Here is a 24573-nt window from a genome sequence, read left to right on the forward strand (position 1 = left end):
TCCCAGGATGTTTCCACATAAGTTTCAGCTTTTCTGGCCCAGTGGTTCTTGAGAAGAAGATTTTTTAATGACCCCACCCAATTTTTGCATTTTCTTGATTATCTCCCCTTTGAAGGGGACTTGGCCCTTCATTTTAAGAATCTAAACTCCCCTTCACCCAAGGATGCTTTTTAAGTTTTTGAAGTTTGATTAAAATTGGCCCAGTGGTTCTTGAGAAGAAGTTGAAAATGTGAAAAGTTTACAAGTGGATGGACAGACGGACGGACAGACGACGGACAACGGTGATCAGAAAAGCTCACTTGAGCTTTCAGCTCAGGTGAGCTAAAAAAAAAAAAATCTTTTAAAAAACAATTCCTGTCACTTGTATATTAAAATACGAAACTAATGGCAAGAAGCAACATGCAACTTTCCAAATGTGAGCATTAGAAAGTGTATTTGTTTATGTATGTTTTGTTTCTTTCTTTCTTTTTTGGAGAGGGGGATACCATCTTATAGAATTTAAAAACAAAATGACTTGCTTTCACTCCTTACTTATTCTATATACTGCCTCAGTAAAAAGGCTCTACCTTTTAATCCAGGGGTCCCCTCATAACCATCCAGTCCAGGAAATCCCTTAGGTCCAGAGCGTCCAACTTCTCCAGGAATGGAATCTCCAAATTCACCAGGCAGGCCATCTTCCCCTTGTAGTCCAGGCAAACCATCCAAGCCCTCTAGTCCTGGGTCTCCAAAAATACCCTGGAAATATCAAAAATATTTATAAATTCAAACCATAAAATTTCTTTCCATAATGCCATCTCTTTATTCTATCTTTATCCTCATTCATGATGACATGATCTCAATTTCGTGATTTACTGGACAGAATACACTAGACATAGCATAGATTAAGTAGCTTTGTTATCTTTTTAGTATCTTTTTAAAAATAAGCGATTTCCTGTAAATTTTCGGGCTACTATTGATAGAACTATTGACATTATATCATCCATTCATCATTTATTTTAAAAATTACATCTTTTTAAACAAAGCCGAACAGATTGTCAATTACGATGTATCTAAAATGGTTGTATACCACTTTATGATTTCTTTTAACTAGAAGAGAAAGGTGTCAGTAAATGCAAAACTTATTAATACTATCCACATTGTACTATTTCCCAATGCATACATTTATTCTGTGCATTATCTATACATGTTTCTCCATATCATTCTAGATCCATACAGTTGAAAAAATGGAAAGCAAGAAGAACTTGGAAGAAATTGTCAGACAACAAAGTCTCATCATTTAAGTCCTACTTCTCAAAAGCTAACAGACTATGAAACGATATTTGATTTTTCTCTTACTTGAATTAGTGACTCTTACCCTTTCTCGAAGTATCCCACAGAAACCTGGGGGTCCACGGGGGCCACAAGGTCCTGGTGATCCTGCTCTGCCAACTGGTCCCCTTGGTCCCTGCTCGCCAGGCTTCCCCTTCATTTTTAGAGTGGAGGGGACTTCCAAATCCCCAGGCTCACCTTTAGGTTCAACCCTCTCAACTTCTCCAGGAAAACCATCTGGACCCTGAAAGTTTTATCCACTTCAGTGCAGATTCCCAAAATACAAAATTATGATAAACCCTAGCTTATACAGCAGTGGCGGATCCAGAAGTCCATGTAGGGGGGGTTTGAGGCCCGTAGGGCCGAAGAGGGAGGTCATGGGAGGGGGTATCCCCCTCCCATAGGTGGGGGTTAGGGGGGCCTCCCCTGAGAAATTTTCTTTAAAAATGGCTCCAAATGGTGCATTTTCCAGCATTTTAGATTGAATTAGTTAGTTTTTGGCCACTTTTTTTCTAGTTGTTTTTCAAGACCGACCTACCCAAATTTTCAAGAAATTGAACAAAAAATTAAAAGTTTGGGATTATTTTTAACTTCCATGTTGACTTGAAAAATGAGACTTTTCTAAAGAAAAAATTAAATGTAAAATCTGATAAAATTTGAAATATCGCCATTTGCTATATAATATCCAATTCTTCATTTTAAAATGCACATCCAACACACTGTCGCATGTGAAGCTTTGTCTACCAAAATACAACTGCATGATGTGCAATTTTCCAACACTTAGAAAATTCGAATTCTGTGTAGAAACCCTAAATTACTCTTTTCAACTACTTGACTATACTGTTCATATAATTTGCAATGTAAACAAATAATGATATTTCATATTGAAGAATAAATATAAATTATTTTGGGAAATAATTGGAATTATTGCTTATTCATTGAGGGGAGGGGGGGTAATTATAATTTCTAACATAAATGCACTCTTTAATTTTTTTTTTACCCACTTGCCTGCCCAATGTTTGGGAAAAAAAGTCTTGGAAAGAAAATCAATAAAAAAGTGGCCAATTCTTGTTTTGACAGGACCTCTACTTTATACATATCAGTTTTACCACAATTCATTATACAAAGTTGTAACCGTTAGTTGGGTTTTATTCAACATCATTTGGAACTGTAATTCTTTTTTTAAAAAAAATGCAGATCTTTTGCTTTTTAAAATTGCATTGTAACTTCCATCTACAAAAGGAATACTTTCAATGTGCTTTTTGATACAGGCACAACGTAAACAACTAGTATACGTCCCTGATGTATTAATTTTTTTTTTCTATTAAATAATAATCACAGTTTATTCACGTACTTCAATGAAGTAACATTCAATTATCGAAAAAAGAAGAAAATTCTGGAAACAATATTACTTTAGCAATACCAAAACAAAACCGTAATAACTAAATGCAGTTTTGGTTGTTAGTGTATGATGTTGTGTCATCACTAGCTGCATGGACCATCATGATCTCTGAACAGTACTGTTGATTACCTGTGTGTATATTGTGTGCGCTCAAGCGGAAAGGGATTTCGCATGGTGGCTATATATTTCACCTCTTTGTGTAAAACAGTGGGCTTGGAAAGAGTCGCATTTATGCAATATATCGTTAAAATGACACGTAATTTTTTTTTTTTATCGGGCGGGGGGGGGGGGCCTGAACCCCCCCAACGGAAACCCCCCCAAACCCCCCTGAATCTGCCACTGACAGGTAAAAAATTAAATCAGCTCATCTGAGCCTTTGGCTTAATTGGGTGAGCTAAAAAAATCAAATGGGGGGGGGGGGGGGGCATTCCAACAATTTTGTTATTGAACTGTAAACCGGTCCAATCTTTAAAATTATTTGACTTCTTCAGAGACATATATGTCTCCGACTTCTTACATTACATCTACAGTAAATTCTCAATTAACCACCACCTTTTTGTAATTTAGAATTCAATGTGGTGTAACAAATTTGGGATGAATTGAATTTCCCATCTTTGGGGAAACAAGAAGTAGAGTTACCATTCTTGGAAATAAAACATTTAGCGTTTATTTTCTTAGTAGTATTTATCATAACATAAAAACACATTTCAAAATAAGAAAATGCTTTAAATAGGTTTTTATGTATTATAATTTTGTTTTTAAAAAATGCAGTGAGGATTTTCCTGTTCTATTGCCAATAAAATGTAATAGGAATTCCTGTAAATACATTTGTTTAAGGCATTGTCGTTGCTGAAACTTTCACAATTAATACTGTATCACTATTTTAAAGCAAACTTTGCATCGTTTGAAGTAGGGATTGTCAAACCAATATAGTTATTGGTGAACTTTAAGAACAACTGCTTGGCGAAGCCATAACGATATCATTTTTATTAAACAGAAAGCAAATTTTTAATACTGTTAATGTTTAATAAAAATTATTGTTTATTTAATTCTCTAATTACCTTGTCTGTTTTTACAATGGTGATCTGGATAGCAACAACCAAATTAAACGCTTCACTGACTACATGCACCTGTGGTGGTATATGGAGATAACTGACACTTTGGAATGGACGTTTATTGTGAAAACAGGGTGGCGGATGGCGTATGTGAATTTGGCATTATAAAGAGAATTTTATAAAGCAGGAAAAACGTTCCAGAAAAATCATGGCATTATTGTGAGGATGGCATGAATCAAATGGCAATATTTCAAGAATTGACTGTATTTTATTAAGGTCTTCCGCTCCAGGCGGAAGACCTTCTACTGATTCTGATGGTTAAGATTATTAAGGTCTTCCGTTTCCAACGGAAGACCTTCTACTGATTCTGATGGTTAAGATTATTCTTATTATTCTTTTTTTTTTCCTAGACGCCAACTTTGAAGCTTCATATCTTCCTCATTTCTGAACGGATTTTGTTCAAATTTTCAGAGCTTTTAGACTTTGCAAAACACTGTCAGAATACCGTAATACAATTCGGAAATTACCTTCTGTTCACGAGTTATTCCCCTTTGATTGAAATTTTTATGCCTCTGGTTTCCAGACAAAGGCTCTGAGACTGTAATAATTGGAGCCCAAAACCTTTTGAAATTGAAAAGAAGAAGCATTGAAGTTGTGCACATCGGTTTTTGTTTTTTGATTTTTGCATTAAATATGGCGCTAGAGAGGGGTCAAAAGTTAGAACGCGGAAAAGAGCAAAAATTTTGACATATTTTCCTTTATATCTTTAAAACTAAAAATATTTTGTTAAAACATGTAGAATAAAAGTTGTGCATAATAGCAAGAGCTTTCATTTGATATCATTTAAAAGGGGCTGGCCCCTAAAATTAGGGATCTAGAGCCCTTGAAAGTTTTCGCTTTATAACTCAAAAACGATAAATATTTCGATATGGCTTTCGGAATTAAAGTTGTTCTTTAACACCTTATTGATCTCATACAAATGTTGTTTTGTTCGAGTATTGTGTAATATGTCGTAATATGTAGGTAAAAAGCAGGTCCCGTAAACAGGTAAGCGTTTTCATTCGGCAAGTAAATCAGAACTCTTCATTTGTATAACTTTAACAAGCTTGCAATAAATTATATACCCTACTGTATTTAATGCTAATTTTCTTCTAAATAAGGTTTTAAACGTGTTCTGTGGTTCACTCATAAATTATTTTTTACAACTTTCTTTTCTTTTTTAATTTAGATTTAAAGGGAACACGTCTTCAAATAAAGGAAGGAATTAAATGTATCTATATATCTATATAAGTAATATTAAACTTTAAGCATCGAATAATTAATGATCATTAACAGTACGCATTTCTCCATGTTCACCTCGATGTTTATAGTTATGTAACACAACCCGCGATCCCACGTTGCCGAGGTCACCAGTGTACCAGCCACCTGCGGTCATAAGCCATGTAAACAAAACAAACATCTGAGATGACAAATCCATTGCGTAGAAACAACGATTAATGAAACATTATGTTTTTTTTAATTTATATCGAATCTTTAAGATAACAATCTCATCTTTGATTTAATCTTAATTCCAAACACTAGTGCATAAAATCATTACGAATTTTAATCGCTTTCACCGACCTGGTCACTGTCGACACAACAATACAATTAAAAAAAAACAAACAATTTATTTCTCTATCCCGTGTTATTGTATTCTATTTCAATTGTAATTGAAAAGGTGCTACGGCAAATAATTGCAATTAGTGATGGAAATATTAAGTATTAAGACATGTACTTGTGTAAAGTATAATTTTTACTATCAGTCTCTTGTTTCTTCATTTAATTTTTCATTTAATATTAAATAAACTATATACATAAAATAATACTTTTAAACATACAATAATTTACGCCTTCTTACAACAGACAGTTTACATTCCGTTCTGTCTCTGTGTTTTACTTCAAAATCTGTAACCCACTCGTCGTTCACACGTGGCCGCAGAGATTAGCGATCGGTGTTAAAAAGCAATGTGTACTCATAGCGATTAATAGAAAATTGTGTTTAAAATCATTTCAAATCTTCAATATTATTTTATTTCACTCTATCTCACGCTTACTTTTTATCATTATCTTATCCGCCTGTGTATTTATTCATTTTAAGTTTTATGCATTTTAATTGCCGACTTAACCACTAGGTTTGCAACAATTTATTTTTCTGTCTCATGTTTTAAACTGCATGTACACATGCATAATAATTGTAAGTGGGGGTGACGTTTTCAATTCTCGGGAAAATCGAAAATTAAATTAATCACTTCTGAGTTTGCATTATTTGCTACCAAACTTATAATTGTATTGTACAGAATGATTTACTTATGCATTTCTTTTATTTCGTCGAATAAACAGAATATCCCAATACACGATTTTACGGATACATGCTTATAAGTACATGCAGTTTTACATGGAAGAGCGCCCAAACTAAATACATCCTGAGCTTTCAGAATACACATGCTTGTGTACAAAGCAAACGGGTAATTCACAGATAAGGAAAAACAGAAAAAAAACATGTCTCCATAAATTAAATACACAATCGCAATGATGTTTTGATTGATCAGCATACAGTTTTTTATCCTTCGTCCATGCATTTCGACTATACGGAAAAAAGATCCGATTCGGTAAAATTATAGCAAACGTGGTTGAAAATTGTCGGACTTTTTATCCAAATTAAAAAAAAATGTGTTGGTCCTTTGAATGGCAATATATCCGAATGGTACCGTAATTAAACAGCCAATCAAATACATGTGTATATCACGGCGTCCATGTAAGGGTGAAACTTTGTTGGTAAATAAAGTGGTTCTTACAAATATGTCACAAATCTTAAACATCTAAATAATTATTTAATTTTTCCAACAAATACTAATTTGGTTCTAAGAAAGCCACGCAGTTGTATACAAATATTCCAAAATAATCTTTAATGTTTAATGGACTGACAGGTGATCAAATTTTCTCTCATCACGATACGTACCCCCCTCCCCCCTTTAAAGAATACAATGTTTTTCTTTAGAGCCGAAAATGTCAATCGGTTGGTTTGTTCAGGTACGTATACATATAGGTGAGGGCTGGTGTTGAATTCCGAGAGAAATCCACAACCTACATGTATTTTAATGTAAACCAATAATCATACGCGACATTTGTTCTTCGCGAATCGTCAAATGAATGAAAAACAAGGTCTGCAACGATTAATATCATTATTTTATAAACTTTTTGAGGTCTTTTATTTTATTTCTAAAACTTAGAAAATGTAACGATTTAATGCGTTCATTGGAGTGGTCAATTGAGCGTCGAAGTGTGTACTAATAGTTTCTTTGGGTGGGGGGAGGTACCATTTTCGGTGCATTTGATTTCCGGAATTTTGCATTGCACTTCCGAAAATTAATAAATTTCACTTTTAACATTTATTATTTTCATTCCGGATTTTTTGACTATATTTCCAGCAATTTAATGTTAACAAAATAGATGGAATTAAAATTTTAATAGGATATAAATGGTGAATGGCTGAAAATTTATACATTTTATAATGTACATGGTACTTACGGCCTTTGAGCAGTAAATGATGGAATACGGAGAAAATGATCAGCATTCCACAGGTGAAATGTTAAGGAAAAATGTACTTTTTCTTTGTGGAAAAGAGTGAAAGAGAATAATCTAAATGTGGAGACTACACTCTTTTTATTTGATACATATGTATAGATTCTGTTTTTCATTATGAATGTGAGATGTGGGGATTTCATAAAGCCCCACATGTTGAGCAAGTACATATTATCTTTTTGAAGAAAATTATGTCGCTTCGAAAATCTACAAATAACTTAATGGTTTATTTCGAATTTGGTAGATGCCCAATGTATGTTCAAAGAAAACTTCGAATTCTGAAATATTGGTGTAAGTTGCTCAATACAAATAATTGCATTCTGCGGACATGTTATAAACAATTATTATGTGAGTATGAAGAACAACAGGAAAATTTTACAAACTGGTTAAGTGCAGTTAGAAAGCGTTTTTAAAACGCTATTTGGTTTGAGTGATAAAATCCTTTAAAAAGAATATTGATGACTACCCTAACTCAAATCTGCAGCAAAATTTAAATTCTAATGAATCGATTTCGACTTCTTTATCAAAATTTTCCTGAACTTTTCCATAGACCTCTGGCTTTTCCCTTAATTCTGTAACACTCGGAACTCGAGAGTTACCCGCTAGGTGTCGTTTCTGCATCACTTCCGTATAATTTCTACTTTGACATTTCCAAATCTTACATTTCTTACGTTTGACGATGAATACTCGGATTATTGTGGAATGCATAGGCAATTAAATAGCACGATTAAAGACAAAGATTATCTACCGAAACAAGATATAATAACATATTTTGGTGACATGTGGTAGGTATATGATATTTGAGGCCCGATATCCAAGAGGGGTCCAGTGTTAACAAATGGAAGTGACTTACCTTCTCTATTTCATAATACCGCGGGTATGATTTTTTAATAAAACGTTAATTCTACGTTATTTTTTGGATTTTTCATATGGGATACATTGTAAATGTGTACTAGAAGATTAATTTATGGAAAAAGACAAATAAAAATATTCTCGGACCCCGGGGTGTATATTGGGGGGGGGGGGGGGGTTGTCCTGTCCACAAGCACCTGTTCAGCATTCAAGCTTAAAAGACCATTCAAACAATACAAATCAGGAACAGTGCAAATCTCTTGAAATCAGAGGTAGAATCAAGTGCCATGGATCTATCATGTTGTAAATTTTGAACTTACCGGTTGTCAGTTAATACAAAATTTACATGTCATGTTGTAAATTTTGTATTTACTGCCACCCGGTAAATTCAAAATTTATAGCATGAGAGATCCTTTTCATGCTAGCACTTACCCCGACACGAGACCTTATACGGTCTCATCCAAAGGGCCGATCTCCACGTTTTACTATTTATCCAAACTGGGCATAAAACATTCTCAATGAATTTTTAAATCATTGTGTTGAACCTAACAAATTATTCCGACTCGCTGTATGATCTGAAAAAACATGGCTGAACTTATCCATTCAGAAACCACAGATTGGGATTGTTCTTAACCAGTGTGTGTTATGGCCTTGATGCAAGGTCATTTGGTCGAGTCAAGGTCACTGACAGAGAAACTGTAATTTCGCTACCGTATTTGTACTAGTGAAACATTGCTGGTATCATGCAGAGTGTGACATGGCCTTGACTCAAGTTCAAGGTCACTATGGATAAGATGTTTTGACTTATGTATGGACTAAAAAAACATGACGTGTCACTGTGAACTTTTCAAGTCGGTAACACACAGATTGGGTTTTATGACGAGAGTGTGTCATGGCTTGACGCAAGGTCATTTGGAATGTTCAAGGTCACGTACATTCCTTTACAGTTTTTCCTAGCGAAATATTGTAAGTTGCTTCCCCTTACAAGATTGCTTACATGTATAACTTTAGAGTGTGGCATGACCTTGACTCAAGGTCACTTCTTTCCGCAGCTCCAACGGAAGACCTAATCGTTGCTTTGCAACGAGCTCGCTCTAGTTCTTATTATTCTTTTTTTTTTTTCCTAGACGCCAACTTTGAGACCTCATATCTCGCTCATTTTTCAACGTATTTTGCTCAAATTTGCAAGGTTTATAGACGTTACAAAACTCTATCAGAATGTTGTCAAACATTTCAAAAATCCACTTCCGCTTTTGGGTTATTTCCCTTTAAATGAAAATTTAGGGGGCTTCATTTCCAGACAAAGGCTCAGAGACTAAAAGAACTGAAGTAGAAATTTTACCGAATTTAAATAATAGAAGCATTGAAGTTGTGCACATCGGTTTTTGTTTTTCAATTTCTGTATTCAAAATGGCGCTAGAGAGGGGTCAAAAATTAGAACGCCTAAAAGACCGAAAATTTACACATATTTTCTTTTTTATCTTCTAAACTAAAAATATTTTGATAAGACATGTAGAACAAAAGTTGTGCACAATTTTAAGGCCTTTCATTTGACACCACTAAAAAGGGTCTGGCCCCTAAAATTAGGGATCTGGGGTCCTTTAAAGTTTTTGCTTTATAACTCAAAAACGGTAAATATTTCGAAATAGCTGCCGCAAATAAAGTTGTTCTTTAACATCTTATTAATCTCATGAAAACGTTATTTTGTTTGAGTCTTGTGTTCTAAATGAGCTAGAAGCATAACACATATACAGGTAAGTGTTTTCATTCAGCAAGTAAACAAGAGCTCTTTATGCGTGTAATTAAGATAAACTTACTATAAATAATAAACCTTGCTCTATTAGATGCTAATATTCTTTAGAATCAAGTTCTTGAAGTATTTTGTGCTTTATTTCCAAATTATTTACTGACAACTTTCCCTTTTATTTCGTTTGTTTTCAAATTTGGATAAACCAGTCTACTAAACAGGGAAAAAAAGAGATAACCTTTTCTTCTTATCATATAAAAACAAACAATAAAGTTAGAAAATAAAACAAAACTTTAAACATAGACTATTCACAGCCAGTAAGTACACGCCTTTTACATTCACCTTGTGTGTTTACAATTATGTAACCCCTCCCTCGATAGCGCGTGGCAAAGGAGGTCACCGAGGATCAATCGGCGTGTGAACCAGCGACCTAAGGTCATACACAAAACAAACCATAGAATGGCCATTCCAAATACATTTTAACTAAGTGATGAGTGTATAAATATGTTGAACCTTTCAGATTATTTCATATCTTTGATTAAGTCGCTAGTACATTTCAATTTCTATTTTATTCGCTGAATTACAAGAAAGTTGCATATTTATTCTTATAAACATTGCATTGTTGAGATAATTGCGCTTTGTGGAAAATTACTTTAAAATAATTTCGAATCTTTCATATGATTTCGTCTTACTGTTTATTATCACTCGCTCGTTTTAATCAGCTAGTCTTAACTGCCTTTCACTTATTCACTTCAAATTCAATGCATTTTGAATGCCGAGAAGACCACTTTGTTTGCGTATTAAAGAAACAGTTTATTTATCTCTCTTTGTTATTATTTAACGAGTTGCTATTTCTTTCATGAACATTATACAGGATATATATAATTATCACGATAATTGTATGTTGAGGTCACATTTTTAATTGTCAGGAAAATCGAAAATAAAATTAAGTACTTTTGAGTTTGTATTATTTTCTTCCTAACTTACAATATTATTGCATACAAAATACTAGGTCGGACGCAAGTAACCTAAATCTTTCACTTGTATTTGAAAATTCTATCGAGCGTCGAATGAATTTTACCCGTTCAAAAGCCCTTCCTATGCAGTTTTCTTTGGGAATCAATTGGCTTAGATAGTCTACTCCGACATGTGTTGACAAAACTCACGCAATGAGAAGCCATACATTTCAAACTTGTGACCTCTTGGTCAGTGCATGTGAAGATTACGCATGGCAATTAGTGTCTGGAAAACGAAGTATGTTTTATAAGTGATTTGACAGGTTAAGATTTGTTCTCATTCCAAATTAAATACAAACACAAACCCGTTATTTTCTTTGTTATTTTATACCGTCAGTTATATCAGATAGATTGTGTTTTAAAAACGTGCTGTTTAGGAAGATTAATCTTATGCATTTGTTTTATTTCATCTAATAAAATGAATTTACCCATGACACGAATTACTTGTACATGCATGTAAGTACGCGTAAATGCGGTTTAATTTGTTTATGTGGAAGAGCGCCCAGAATAAATACACTTCGAACTCTGGAATTTCCCTATTTTACTGTTTAAATCATAGGTCCGCTCAGCTGACGAGTTGTTTTAATAACGGTAATAAATTATATTCAAGTCCTGGCCAGCGATCGTTACGGTTGGTGACATTGCAATTAAACAGGTCGGTACTAAGGTACTGAGATACTAACGGGTATATATATTTTCACCTAATATGTTTTCATTAAGTGTTTTCATAAGAAGTAAATTTCTGGAGGATATCATGTTCTCCCCGATCACATCGATAGCGTGTAGAAACAGCGGTATATGAACACACGCTTTTGTGTACAAAGCAAACCTGTAAACCAAAAGGATGAGAGAAAAACGACGAAATAAAAACATTTCTCTATTTACTGAAATTATTGTCTTTAGACAGATAAAAATAAATGATTATCCGCCTGAGAACATGTGAAAATTATACCCAAATACAATGTAACGAAGGATTTTGGGTTTAATCCCGAGTACGCAATTATAGCAATGAAGTGTACATGGACATGCAGAATACCGCTTTTTTTTTATCCTTCGTCCATGTGTTCCTCCTTAATGGAAAAAATTATCAGTAAATTATATTATACCGAACGAGGTTGAAAAATGCAGAACTTTATTTCTTAAAATTAACAGCAATTATCCGACTTTTCTCATATCACTGTAAAAATGCCCTAAAAACTAAAACCGTCTGGTTTGACTTTGTCAACGCGTTTTAGATCGGGTTTGAGATTTTTATTAAATGTCTGGAGTATTTCGCTTATTCTACAAGTCCTTATAATGAAAGAAAACACTGGCAGATTTAGAGGAGGTTCAGGGGGCCTGCCCCTACTGGCAGATTTAAGGGGGGCGTGGGGGCGCACGACCCCCCCCCCCCTAAAATTTTCAAAATATGACATGACTAATATTAATAATGCCATACTTTGGTTTTATAATTAATGGTCAATTAAAAAATGGTAATTTTATTTTACGACCAAGTATCGGTTTTCTTAAAAATCAAGTCTGAAAACCTTGCATTCCCTAGGCTATGAATATTATCTCATAATTATTCAAACCGGAAAACGTCTCCCGATTTCGTTTGAAGGGTAAACAGCACTTGTCAATTTCCTATCATGATGCAAGGAAAAATACTGCGATATTTAAGATATCCGACCCATAATAGCCTCAGATTCAGTGAATTTGAATGTATAACAGATATATATTGGCTGAATACTCAGTATAAGTAGACATTATCTTCATGTTTTAGTATCAATATGTAAGAGCGGAATGTGTCCTAATTTTTGACCTTGTCCTGTCCTTGAAGAGTTATCCCCCTTTGCTTTTAATTAATAAAAATCAATTCTAAAGAAATCTATCTCGTAAAACTTTAGTTTTCAATCGCTTTTCTATTCCTTGTAATTGAATACATCTTTCCACTACAGCATTTTTGGATATGCTTAGTATTTAAATTTTTATTTTCAAAAATTTGCGTGTCCCCATAAACATCAATGCAATCTTCATTAATTAATTACTGCTTAGGTAATTATATTTTTGAAAATTTCTCTGGGTAAATCCTTTACTACTCTAAAATGCTTTGAATTAATAAAGTATTTAATACAGGATGGATATTTAAGGTTAGAAAATTAGGTCCTAATAAGGGTCGGATACCTTAAAGGCTGGTCGAAGGTAAATAACATTCGGCAAACCTCGGCTGATTCCGTCACCTTCATCCAGATGAGGTACGAATCGGCCGAGGTGTGCCGAGTGAGGTAAATAAATGAATTTAAAATCAGACGGTCTACGTTACAAACCTATCCACTGATTGATGTATTTATTTATCAAATGGTGTAACTATGCAGTAATTTACTTACATAGATACAAGACTTTTTTAACGTCAGGATATAGGTTAGGATGGTCAAAGTGTAACTTCGACCACCTGGTTAATTTCGACCGTTCATAAATACCTTAAAATAATTTGTTTATAACCCATTATGGTGTACACACATCTATTTTATGCAGAAAGAAAATGCATTTTTCATATACAAATCAATGTCGATAATAATAGGCGAAATTTATTTCTTCACTGGAAAATTATATCCAAGAAGAAACTTTATCGCCCGAAAAATTACGGACGAGTCTTTTTAAACCATTGCGGGGAATTATCAGTTTATCACCTCTGAAAATATCTTGGATATACAGAAAGACACAGTGGATATTCCTGGCGTGAAATTTATCAACTATGTTTAAATTTGCACTTAAATTCATACCTTTTAAATTTATAGTATTTAGTTTTTACAAATAAAATGCAAATCAGCTGAACAGAAATCGGCCGAAGTTACCCTCTGCATGAATACGGCGTCAGCAGGTAACTCAGTTCGACCAATGAAAATGACGCAATGCTATTTGTTACCAGAAAAAAATCATGACCACCGTCCGTATAAAAAAGTATTAGGATAAGTATTATGTACAAAGAATACTCCGTAGAAACTAGTTCTATAACCGTGAAAAAATCATGTTTTGTTTACATGCGGTTTAGATGCCTGCGCATATATATACATGTACATTTGTAGCATGCCTTGACAAATCGGTAAATCAGTCTCTAGGCAGCTGGTGGACTTAATGTCTTCAAATTAGGTACATTTTGAAAATTACTTTTTTCTTTTTGTCAGCATTTTTTCACAAACTTTTATGTTTTACAGCAGAATAATTTAAATTAATATATATTTATCAAAGACCTTAATATATTTAAAACAAATGCTTTATTTATTTTATATGTTTTATTCGAGTTGGCAGGTATTGTCCACAGTGGTCTACACAACAGTGGGGCAGCCGGCAAACTGGCACATCCCCCAACATCAACAATTAAGTTGTGCCCTCCCTGACGGGAAAAGTAGCACGCTGGGTTGACCTCAATCGTGCTACGGACACATTTCAACACAAATTATCTTTAATTATATTAATTATAATTAATTATATCAATTATATTACATAATTTTGCTTTAGATTTACTCAATATGAGATATAATTTTCAAAGTCAACATCACATATATCAACATCAACCATCACATATATCAACATCAACCACAACAAGTCAAGAATATAAATAGTTCAATGGTTAAATTGAAGGTGACGATTTCAAAATACAAAAATTAAATCAGATACTTTCATCACCCACCTTTCACTTTCATTGAGGTAGAGTCTATAACATAACCCAGTCACGGTTTTCGGGAAAATTATTTCCGGTATGGTTTTTTGTAATATAACGCATATTCGATCCCGATGCAATATAGTTTTGTAAACACTATGGTGTGTGGTAAATAATACGATCAATAGCCATAATCGGAGTCTTAATATTAAGACATTCAGGCGAATGAACGACTTTCACGAAGGTTAGGGTATTTAATAGTTATAACATGATAAATTAATAGATTGCGTTTAGCCACTGGTAGAACTAGTGACCTAGTTAGCATGTGTGTATGCCATCTAGTGTATGCACAGCAGAAAAGACTTGTCTTTCTCAATAATTATTTCTTACGCTAATCTTCCGAGGGTAAAAGGAATCCCGCCCATAAAGACAATCACATACAGTGAAAAAACAAAAATCCCTAATTTGTTGACTTGCAGTTTTACAAGAAGTGATGATTCTTTAATATGACCCTGGTTTATAGCCATTAGGTCACAGAAAAAAATTTCCCAGTTACAAACCAATTTTATCTAGTCTTTGAACAACATAACCTAGTCACTGTGAAACTTTACTCAGTCATTGGAAAGCCTAACCTAGTCACTGTTCAACATATTATACCCAATCAATAACATAACCAATTCACTGTTCAACTGTGAGATAATGAACACACATAATTTAGTAGATATTCATGGTTTTCTATATTTATTTAAATCCCATTTTAGCTTTGAAATACACTGTAAAAGATGATAAAAAACTTACTGACTATAAAACTTTCTGGCAAAAATGGGTTGTTATATTTTAATTTTTTTTTTTTGGCAATCACTTCAATATGTTACAAGTGAATCCCTCTAAACTGCACTGTTCTAGCTTTTCTTTCTCTTTTTTTCTTTTTCTTTCTCAATTGCAAGCTTAAATGAAACAGCATAACCCAGTCACTGTTTAACAAAACCAAGTCACTGTTTAACAAAACCCAGTCACTGAACAACATTACCCAGTCACTGTACAACAAAACCCAGTCACTGTTTAACATAACCCAGTCACTGAACAACATAACCCAGTCACTGTACAACAAAACCCAGTCACTGGGAAACCTAACCCAGTCACAGTTCAACATAACCCAGTCTCTCAACAGCATAACCAGGTCACTGAAAAATATAACCCAGTTACTGAGAACCAAATCCCAGTCCCTGAATAACATAACCCAGTCACTGAAAATCATTACCAAGTCACCGTGCAACATAACCCAGTCTCTCAACATCATAACCCAGTCTCTCAACAACATAACCCAGAGAGAAACATAACCCAGTCACTGTACAACATAACCCTGACACTGAAAAACATAACTTAGTTTTTGAACAACATTACCCAGTCACTGAGAAACATAACCCAGTTACTGTACAACAAAACCAAGTCACAGTTCAACATAACCTAGTCACAGTTCAACATAACCTAGTCACAGAGAAACATAACCCAGTCACTGAACAACAAAACCCAGTCACTGTTCAACATAACCCAGTCACTGAGGAACATAACCCAGTCACTGAGGAACATAACACAGTCACTGTTTAACATAACCCAGTCACTGTTAAACATAACCCTGTCACTGAACAACATAACCCAGTCACTGAACAACATAACCCAGTCACTGTTTAACATAACCCAGTCACTATACAACATAACCAAGTCACTGTTTAAAATAACCCAGTCAACCTTCCACTTAACCCAGCCACTGTTAAACATAACCCAGTCACTGAACAACATAACCATGTCACTGTTTAACATAAGCCAGTCACTGAGGAACATAACCCAGTCACTGAACAACATAACCCAGTCACTGAACAACATAACCCAGTCACTGTTTAACATAACCCAGTCACTGAACAACATTACCCAGTCACTGTACAACAAAACCCAGTCACTGGGAAACCTAACCCAGTCACAGTTCAACATAACCCAGGCTTAACAGCATACCCCAGTCACTGAAAAATATAACCCAGTTACTGAGAACCAAATCCCAGTCCCTGAATAACATAACCCAGTCACTGAAAATCATTACCCAGTCACCGAGCAACATAACCCAGTCTCTCAACAACATAACCCAGAGAGAAACATAACCCAGTTACTGTACAACATAACCCTGTCACTGAGAAACATAACTTAGTTTTTGAACAACATTACCCAGTCACAGAGAAACATAATTCAGTCACTCAACAACAGAACCTAGTCACAGAGATATATAACCCAGTCACTGAACAACATAACTCAGTCTCCGATCAACATAAACCAGTCCCTGCGCAATATAACCCAGTCACAGAGGAACATAACCCAGTCTGAGAAACATAACCCAGTTACTGTACAACAAAACCCATCATTGGGAAACCTAACCCATAACCCAGTCACAGAGAAACATAATCCAGTCACTGAACAACAAAACCCAGTCACTGTTTAACATAACCCAGTCACTGTTTAACATAACCCAGTCACTGAACAACATACCCATGTCACTGTTTAACATAACCCAGTCACTGAGGAACATAACCCAGTAACTGAACAACATAACCCAGCCACTGTTTAACATAACCCAGTCACTGAACAACATACCCATGTCACTGTTTAACATAACCCAGTCACTGAACAACATAACCCAGTCACTGATTAACATAACCCAGTCACTGTTTAACATAACCCAGTCACTGTTTAACATAACCCAGTCACTGTCCATTATAATCCAGTCACTGTTCAACATAACCTAGTCACTGAACAACATAACCCAGTCACTGTTCAACATAACCCAGTCACTGTTTAATATAACCCAGTCACTGAACATAACCCAGCCACTGTTTAACACAACCCAGTCACTGAACAACATAACCCAGTCACTGTTCAACATAACCCAGTCACTGAACAACATAACCCAGTCACTGTTTAACATAACCCTGTCACTGAACAACATAACCCAGTCACTATATAACATAACCCAGTCACTGAACAACATAACCCAGTCACCGTTCCACATAACCCAGCCACTGTTAAACATAACCCAGTCACTGAACAACATAACCATGTCACTGTTTAACATAAGCCAGTCACTGAGGAACATAACCCAGTCACTGTTTAACATAACCCAGTCACTGAACAACATAACCCAGTCACTGTTCAACATTACCCAGTCAATAAACAACATAGCACCGTCACTGTTTAGCATAACCCATTCACTGAACAACATAACCATGTCACTGTTTAACATAACCAAGTCACTGAACAACATAACCCAGTCACTGTTTAACATAACCCAGTCACTGTTCCACATAACCAAGCCACAGTTTAACATAACCCAGTCACTGAACAACATAACCATGTCACTGTTTAACATAAGCCAGTCACTGAGGCACATAACCCAGTCACTGAACAACATAACCCAGTCACTGAACAACATAACCCAGTCACCGTTCCACATAACCAAGCCACTGTTAAACATAACCCAGTCACTGAACAACATAACCATGTCACTGTTTAACATAACCCAGTCACTGTTTAACATAACCCAGTCACTATACAACATAACCCAGTCACTATACAACATAACCCAGTCACTGTTTAACATAAGCCAGTCACTGTATAACATAACCCAGTCACTGTACAACATAACCCAGTCACTGAACAACATAACCATGTCACTGAGGAACATACCCAGTCACAGAGAAACATAACCCAGTCAAAGAACAGCATAACCCGGTCACAGAACAACATAACCCAGTCACAGGACAACATAACCTAGTCACTGTTCAACATAACCATGTCACTGTTTAACATAACCAAGTCACTGAACAACATAACCCAGTCACTGTTTAACATAACCCAGTCACTGTTCCACATAACCCAGCCACAGTTTAACATAACCCAGTCACTGAACAACATAACCATGTCACTGTTTAACATAACCCAGTCACTGTTTAACATAACCCAGTCACTATACAACATAACCAAGTCACTATACAACATAACCCAGTCACTGTTTAACATAAGCCAGTCACTGTATAACATAACCCAGTCACTGTACAACATAACCCAGTCACTGAACAACATAACCATGTCACTGAGGAACATACCCAGTCACAGAGAAACATAACCCAGTCACAGAACAGCATAACCCGGTCACAGAACAACATAACCCAGTCACAGGACAACATAACCTAGTCACTGTTCAACATAACCATGTCACTGTTTAACATAACCAAGTCACTGAACAACATAACCCAGTCACTGTTTAACATAACCCAGTCACTGTTCCACATAACCCAGCCACAGTTTAACATAACCCAGTCACTGAACAACATAACCATGTCACTGTTTAACATAAGCCAGTCACTGAGGCACATAACCTAGTCACTGAACAACATAACCCAGTCACTGTTTAACATAACCCAGTCACCGTTCCACATAACCCAGCCACTGTTTAACATAACCCAGTCACTGAACAACATAACCATGTCACTGTTTAACATAAGCCAGTCACCGAGGAACATAACCCAGTCACTATACAACATAACCCAGTCACTATACAACATAACCCAGTCACTGTTTAACATAAGCCAGTCACTGTATAACATAACCCAGTCACTGTACAACATAACCCAGTCACTGAACAACATAACCATGTCACTGAGGAACATACCCAGTCAATGAGAAACATAACCCAGTCACAGAACAGCATAACCCGGTCACAGAACAACATAACCCAGTCACAGAACAACATAACCAAGTCACAGGACAACATAACCCAGTCACTGTTCAACATAACCCAGTCTCTCAACAGCATAACCCAGTCACTCAACAACATAACCCAGTCACTGAGGAACATAACCCAGTCACTGAACAACATAACCCAGTCACTGAGAAACATAACCCAAGCATTGAATATGAATTAATGTGCATAATTTGGTCTCCATATATAAGGCATATATACGAAAGTGGTAAGGAAAATAATTTATTTGACACTATCATTATTTGGAACATAAACTAATGTTAAGCCTTTTTCTAGACCTCTGCTCCCAATTTTTATACAAATTGGGTTTAGTCACTGAGGAACTTAAAGATAAAAATAACGCAGATCAATTAATCCTAGGGGAAAAAAATGGCCACACAATATTAAGACCATACAAATGTATTACAGGCACTATTTAAGAAATAATGCATGGCTGCACAAGTGTTCCTTTTAAATTACACCCAAATCCAATGGTATGAATTCTGCATGTGAAATTCATTTCACTTGTCAGAAAAACAAAACTTTAATAGATATTTTCAAAGTCAAATTACATCAAATTTTATCAAATTTTTCCTACATTTAAACTAATGTTTCTAGTAGGAATTAATGATAAAACAGCTTGGTCTGGTGTGGATTTGATTTGAATGAAATCACAATTATTAGAGTTTATGAGTTCATCTAGAGTAAACAAGTACAATTGATCATGAGCCCTGACAGAGTCCATTTTACATTATAACAATATTTCATCAGATGGTGATATATAATAACTGTAAAGAATCTGCAAACAAATATTGTTCAACATGTCATATAGCAATTGATGTAGAACATCTTTTGCAATGCTATCACAATTGAAATATTCCAATATATATCAAATTTGCAAACTCAATCAACCGGAACATAAATTTGTTATTTCAATGGATAGAGAAGTTCTTCAGCTTCTCTATATGTTATGTTCTTGACAACAGAAGCGATAATGATTCTTGCTTCTACAAGCAATACATCCTTAAAGTATCTTACTCCTTCATTCAATCTCTGTCCTGTCCTAAAAGAGAATGAAAATAATTAAGAATAAAGTTGTCTATGGAGATCAATCAAATCAAGAAAAAATCAGACATGAATTATGATTAAATTATGGATATGAAGAGACATATGGTTTACTTTAAAAGTTAACAATTTAGTTACAAAAATAACCCCTGACTGACATTACACAATATGCCTCTCCATTTTCTTCAACAAGGATGAATAAAAAAATATCATACTCATCTTCCAGTGTTGCCATAAGCTTTCCATTATTGCAGTTTTTCAAACTAAGGTAATATCCTGGAGGACTGAAGAGACCACTAAAATCGACAAATTTTTTTTATTAAAAAAGTACAATGAAGAATGCTGAACATGACTAAGTCGTCTTTAATTTGTTGAAAAGGGGGAGTGGAATTAGCTTGGTGCAAAATGTGTGCTTCTTTTATTTGATATTTACAAGCAAAACAAAATTTTCACAACTTTTGGTGTCTGCCCTATATAATCTTTATAAGAGGAATATTATGTGTGAATGAAATTTTCCCCTACAAACAGTCTCGCTAATATGCAAAAATAAAGTTATCACCAAAAAAAAAATTTTTTTTACAGTACATACAATATTCTTTAATGGGTACATTATGTCTACCTCTTGAAATCAATCCTTAGTAAGCAGATGTACTGATGATGTATGTCTAGAAATTTATTTATAAATCTTAGTCGGACTTATATGAAGTCTTGATGACAATTTACTTCACTCCAAGAGTTAAATATTCACAAAACTCTAAAGGTGACAGGTTAAGATTCATCTTCCGTGGTAAGTTTATATAGCTATATAATATAGAATAGCAAATTAAATTGAGGTATAAACTTACATGATTGTTTTTGGTTTAAACAAGCCAAATTCTTCTAAAACAAGAGCACTCATTTCAGCCCATCTCTATTGGGAGGGAAAAAAATAGGCAAATAAACTTGTTTCCTTCTCTAACACACACACATACACACCCACACACTCACGCATATATATATACAGTCAAACCTCATTATCTCCAACTCAATGGGACCGAGAATAAACTTCGAGATATCTGAGGGTTCGAGATATTGGGGGTAAAATACTTAAAATATTAAGTGTTTGGGACTTCCAAATCACACTTCGACATATCCATAAGATTCGAGATATCCGTGTTCGAGATACCAAAGTTCAACTGTATATATATATATATATATATATATATATATATATATATATATATATATATATATATATATATATATATATATATCATGAGTAGAGAAAGAAAAAAGAAAACAATCATGTTATAAATCAATATCCGTAACAACACCTGCACATGAGCAAGAATATGCAGGACTAGCCTTGTAAAATACATTGTATGCTTATACATTAAAATCTAGAGAGAGTACATATGGATGTTACCTCTTTATGAAAAAGTTTATTTCTTTCTTCCATTCCTTTCACAGAGTTATTCATCACATTATGGTTGGTCAAGTCATTCCTGTCAATCCATCGCAGATGTCCCCAGTGTGGTTCATAACACCTGTATAAGGAATATTATAACACTCGATCAAGTTAATTTAATTTTAACCAGTTGTTACGGTACATCTTGTAAACCAAAGTGCATGAAACAGTGTTAAACTATGAAAGACATACCATAAAATCTCTTTAATTTCCAATAAATGGAATATCATTTTATTGCCCATAAATTTAATGAAGACAATTTAAAAGTAAATAGGCTGCTTTCAATGTTTATTATTTACCTCTTATCACCCTCTTCTATTTCCAATATTTCCTTCAGCTTTGTTTTGATGTCTTTTGCAAACTGTTAAAATTTTTAAATAATTATAGGCAATTTTTCTCCTGAAAATCTCTCTGCCATAAACAGGTAGTGTTATAGAACTATTACTAATCACTTAGAGCAGGCTATACTATCCCCTTTTTAACTATAATCTTCATTGTTGAGCTTTTATATATATATCATGCTGTTTATATATCTAAACATCAATTCTTAATAAATTTCTCTAACTTGACCTGAAGATTGAGTCAGTTTCAGAAAGTGTTGATATGGATTCAGAAAACTGATCAGAAAGTCAGATCACACCATATGATTGTGTGAAATAAACAGTAAAATTGAGTGATAAATAAGACAGAATTAAATTCTGAACCCAGGGCTGTTAGATAACCATGCATGCAACAGATACTAAAAATTACCATCGTTGCTATATTGTAGCCTTGTATGTTTCCTGTTCCCTTGTTTATGGGAAGATCCATCCTTGGCCATTCGCACAAAATGTTAACCAGTTTCATGGACTGTTCAGTCTATAAACAAAAAATGTTAATTTTTCATGAACAATATAGACAAACCTTATTGTTATACTTTTATGTTAAGTCAAATTTGATTGGTTTAAAAACATTTGTTAAAAAGTACTGCTACCCTACCGCATGTGTAAACTATGCCCTCCACGTAACATTACATAGCAACGGTGACATTGCATGACGACGGGTAACAGTGCAAAATTGGGCAGAATGTATACCCGTATGGTTTACTGTGGGTTCTTTTTTTTAAATGCTTTATTCTAAATAGATTTGGTATAACAAAGGAAAATATTAAATTTTTAAGGTTATCCCTTGAAAACCATTACTGCCTGGTGTCCATCATGATATCTTTAAACTATTTACATTATAAAAACTGGAGGCCCATGGACCACAACACTCACCTGAGTAACTTTGGCCCTGCTGTTCTTCACCAGACTTTCCCCAATGTTATACCTATTGTGGCCACACCCTACCCCCAGGAGTATGATTTTAACAATTTGTAATCTTCACTACTCCAGGATGCTTCCACATAAATTTCAGCATATCTGGCCCAGTGGTTCTTGAAAAGGAGATCTCCAAGGATTTTTTCATATATATTTCAATGTAAAAATTTGATTCCTATTGTGGCCCAACTCTTACCCCGGGGATCATGATTTTAACAATTTAGAATCTACACTACTCCAGCATGATTCCACATGAGTTTAAGCTTTTCTGGCCAAGTGGCTCTTAAGAAGATTTTTTAATGACCCCATCCTATTTTTGCCTTTTCTTGATTATCTCCCCTTGTAAGGGGGTTTGCCCCTGATTTTAACAATTTAATTTCCCCTTCACCAAAGGATGCTTTGTACCAACTTTGGTTAAAATTGGCCCAGTGGTTCTTGAGAAGAAGATGAAAATGTGAAAAATTAACAGACGGACAACGGGTGATCAGAAGAGCTCACTTGAGCTTTCAGCTCAGGTGAGCTAATAATATGTTTTTAGGGTAACATGTGAGATTGTTATCCCTTGAAAACCATTGATGACCGACCTCAGCTTTGCATCAGACAGCAATGGTTTTCACAGGATATCAATTTAATGTGTTACCCTAAAACATCATAATAATGTTTTATTTTTATAATGTAAATAGTTTAAAAATAGTATGATGGACACCAGAAGAATTTGTTTCATCAGATATTTAATGGGTCAGGTGACATGGAAAGTAACCAGAAAGACATTGGAATGCATTTATATACTAAAGGTGTGAATTGCATGTATATTAATTATTATTATTATACTCACTTCAGCTTTTACACTCTTGTGCAACCAGGCATTGCATTCTGATATCTGTTTAGTGGAAAAAATATGATGAATTAATGACTAGTACATTTAATAAGAATTTTCATTTGTATCATCTATATCGCTATGACCAAAATACAAGGGTTGTCCAGTAAAATTATAAAATGACTAGATGTAAAAAAAAAAAAAAAAAAAAAAAAAAAACAAAAGCAAAACAAGAGGCCCATGGGCCAGCCACATCGCTCACCTGAGTAACTTTGGCCATGCTGTTCTTTACCAGATTCCCCCCCCCCCCTTGTAATACCTATTGTGGCCCCTCCCTACCCCGGGGGGTCCTGTTTGAACAATTTAGAATCTACACTACCAAAGGATGCTTCCACATATGTTTCAGCTTTTCTGGCCCAGTGGTTCTTGAGAAGAAGATTTTTAAAGATTTTTCCTATATATTTCAATGTAAAACTTGGATTCCCTATTGTGGCCCCGCCCTACCCCCGGGGGTCATGATTT

General features: G+C 34.7%; 2 protein-coding genes across 2 annotated transcripts in view; both read right to left on the reverse strand.

Moving 5' to 3' along the window:
• Nucleotides 1–531: 531 nt before the first annotated feature.
• Nucleotides 532–24573, reverse strand: part of LOC133183126 (collagen alpha-1(X) chain-like) — a 38005-nt gene continuing 13963 nt past the window's right edge. The window contains exons 8-9 of the mRNA XM_061318090.1: nt 1355–1552; nt 532–735 (exon numbers count right to left, since the gene is read on the reverse strand). Coding sequence (XP_061174074.1) covers nt 532–735; nt 1355–1552 — 402 coding nt within the window. The remainder of the gene's footprint in view (nt 736–1354; nt 1553–24573) is intronic.
• On the reverse strand, nt 20352–24113 carry LOC133183769 (uncharacterized). Its single transcript, XM_061318678.1, has 7 exons — nt 24070–24113; nt 22687–22794; nt 22236–22297; nt 21895–22015; nt 21335–21399; nt 20705–20785; nt 20352–20487 (listed from the first exon to the last, which is right to left on the reverse strand). Exons 2-7 carry the CDS (start codon nt 22780–22782, stop codon nt 20352–20354), a joined length of 561 nt encoding a protein of 186 aa, XP_061174662.1. The 5' UTR covers nt 22783–22794; nt 24070–24113.

Source organism: Saccostrea echinata, unplaced genomic scaffold, assembly GCF_033153115.1.
Source record: "Saccostrea echinata isolate AGI-Se365-2 ecotype Australia unplaced genomic scaffold, CSIRO_AGI_Sech_v1 ptg000009l, whole genome shotgun sequence".
Taxonomy (NCBI): domain Eukaryota; kingdom Metazoa; phylum Mollusca; class Bivalvia; order Ostreida; family Ostreidae; genus Saccostrea; species Saccostrea echinata.

Bases quoted from the DNA above. Each gene is read 5' to 3' on its own strand.
- LOC133183769 (XM_061318678.1), bottom strand. From the start codon at position 22,782: ATGAAACTGGTTAACATTTTGTGCGAATGGCCAAGGATGGATCTTCCC. The intron at 22,298-22,686 runs GTAATTTTTAGT...AAATTTTAACAG, and splicing joins GCTACAATATAGCAACGATG to TTTGCAAAAGACATCAAAAC. The intron at 20,488-20,704 runs GTATGATATTTT...ATTCTCTTTTAG, and splicing joins ATGGCAACACTGGAAGATGA to GACAGGACAGAGATTGAATG.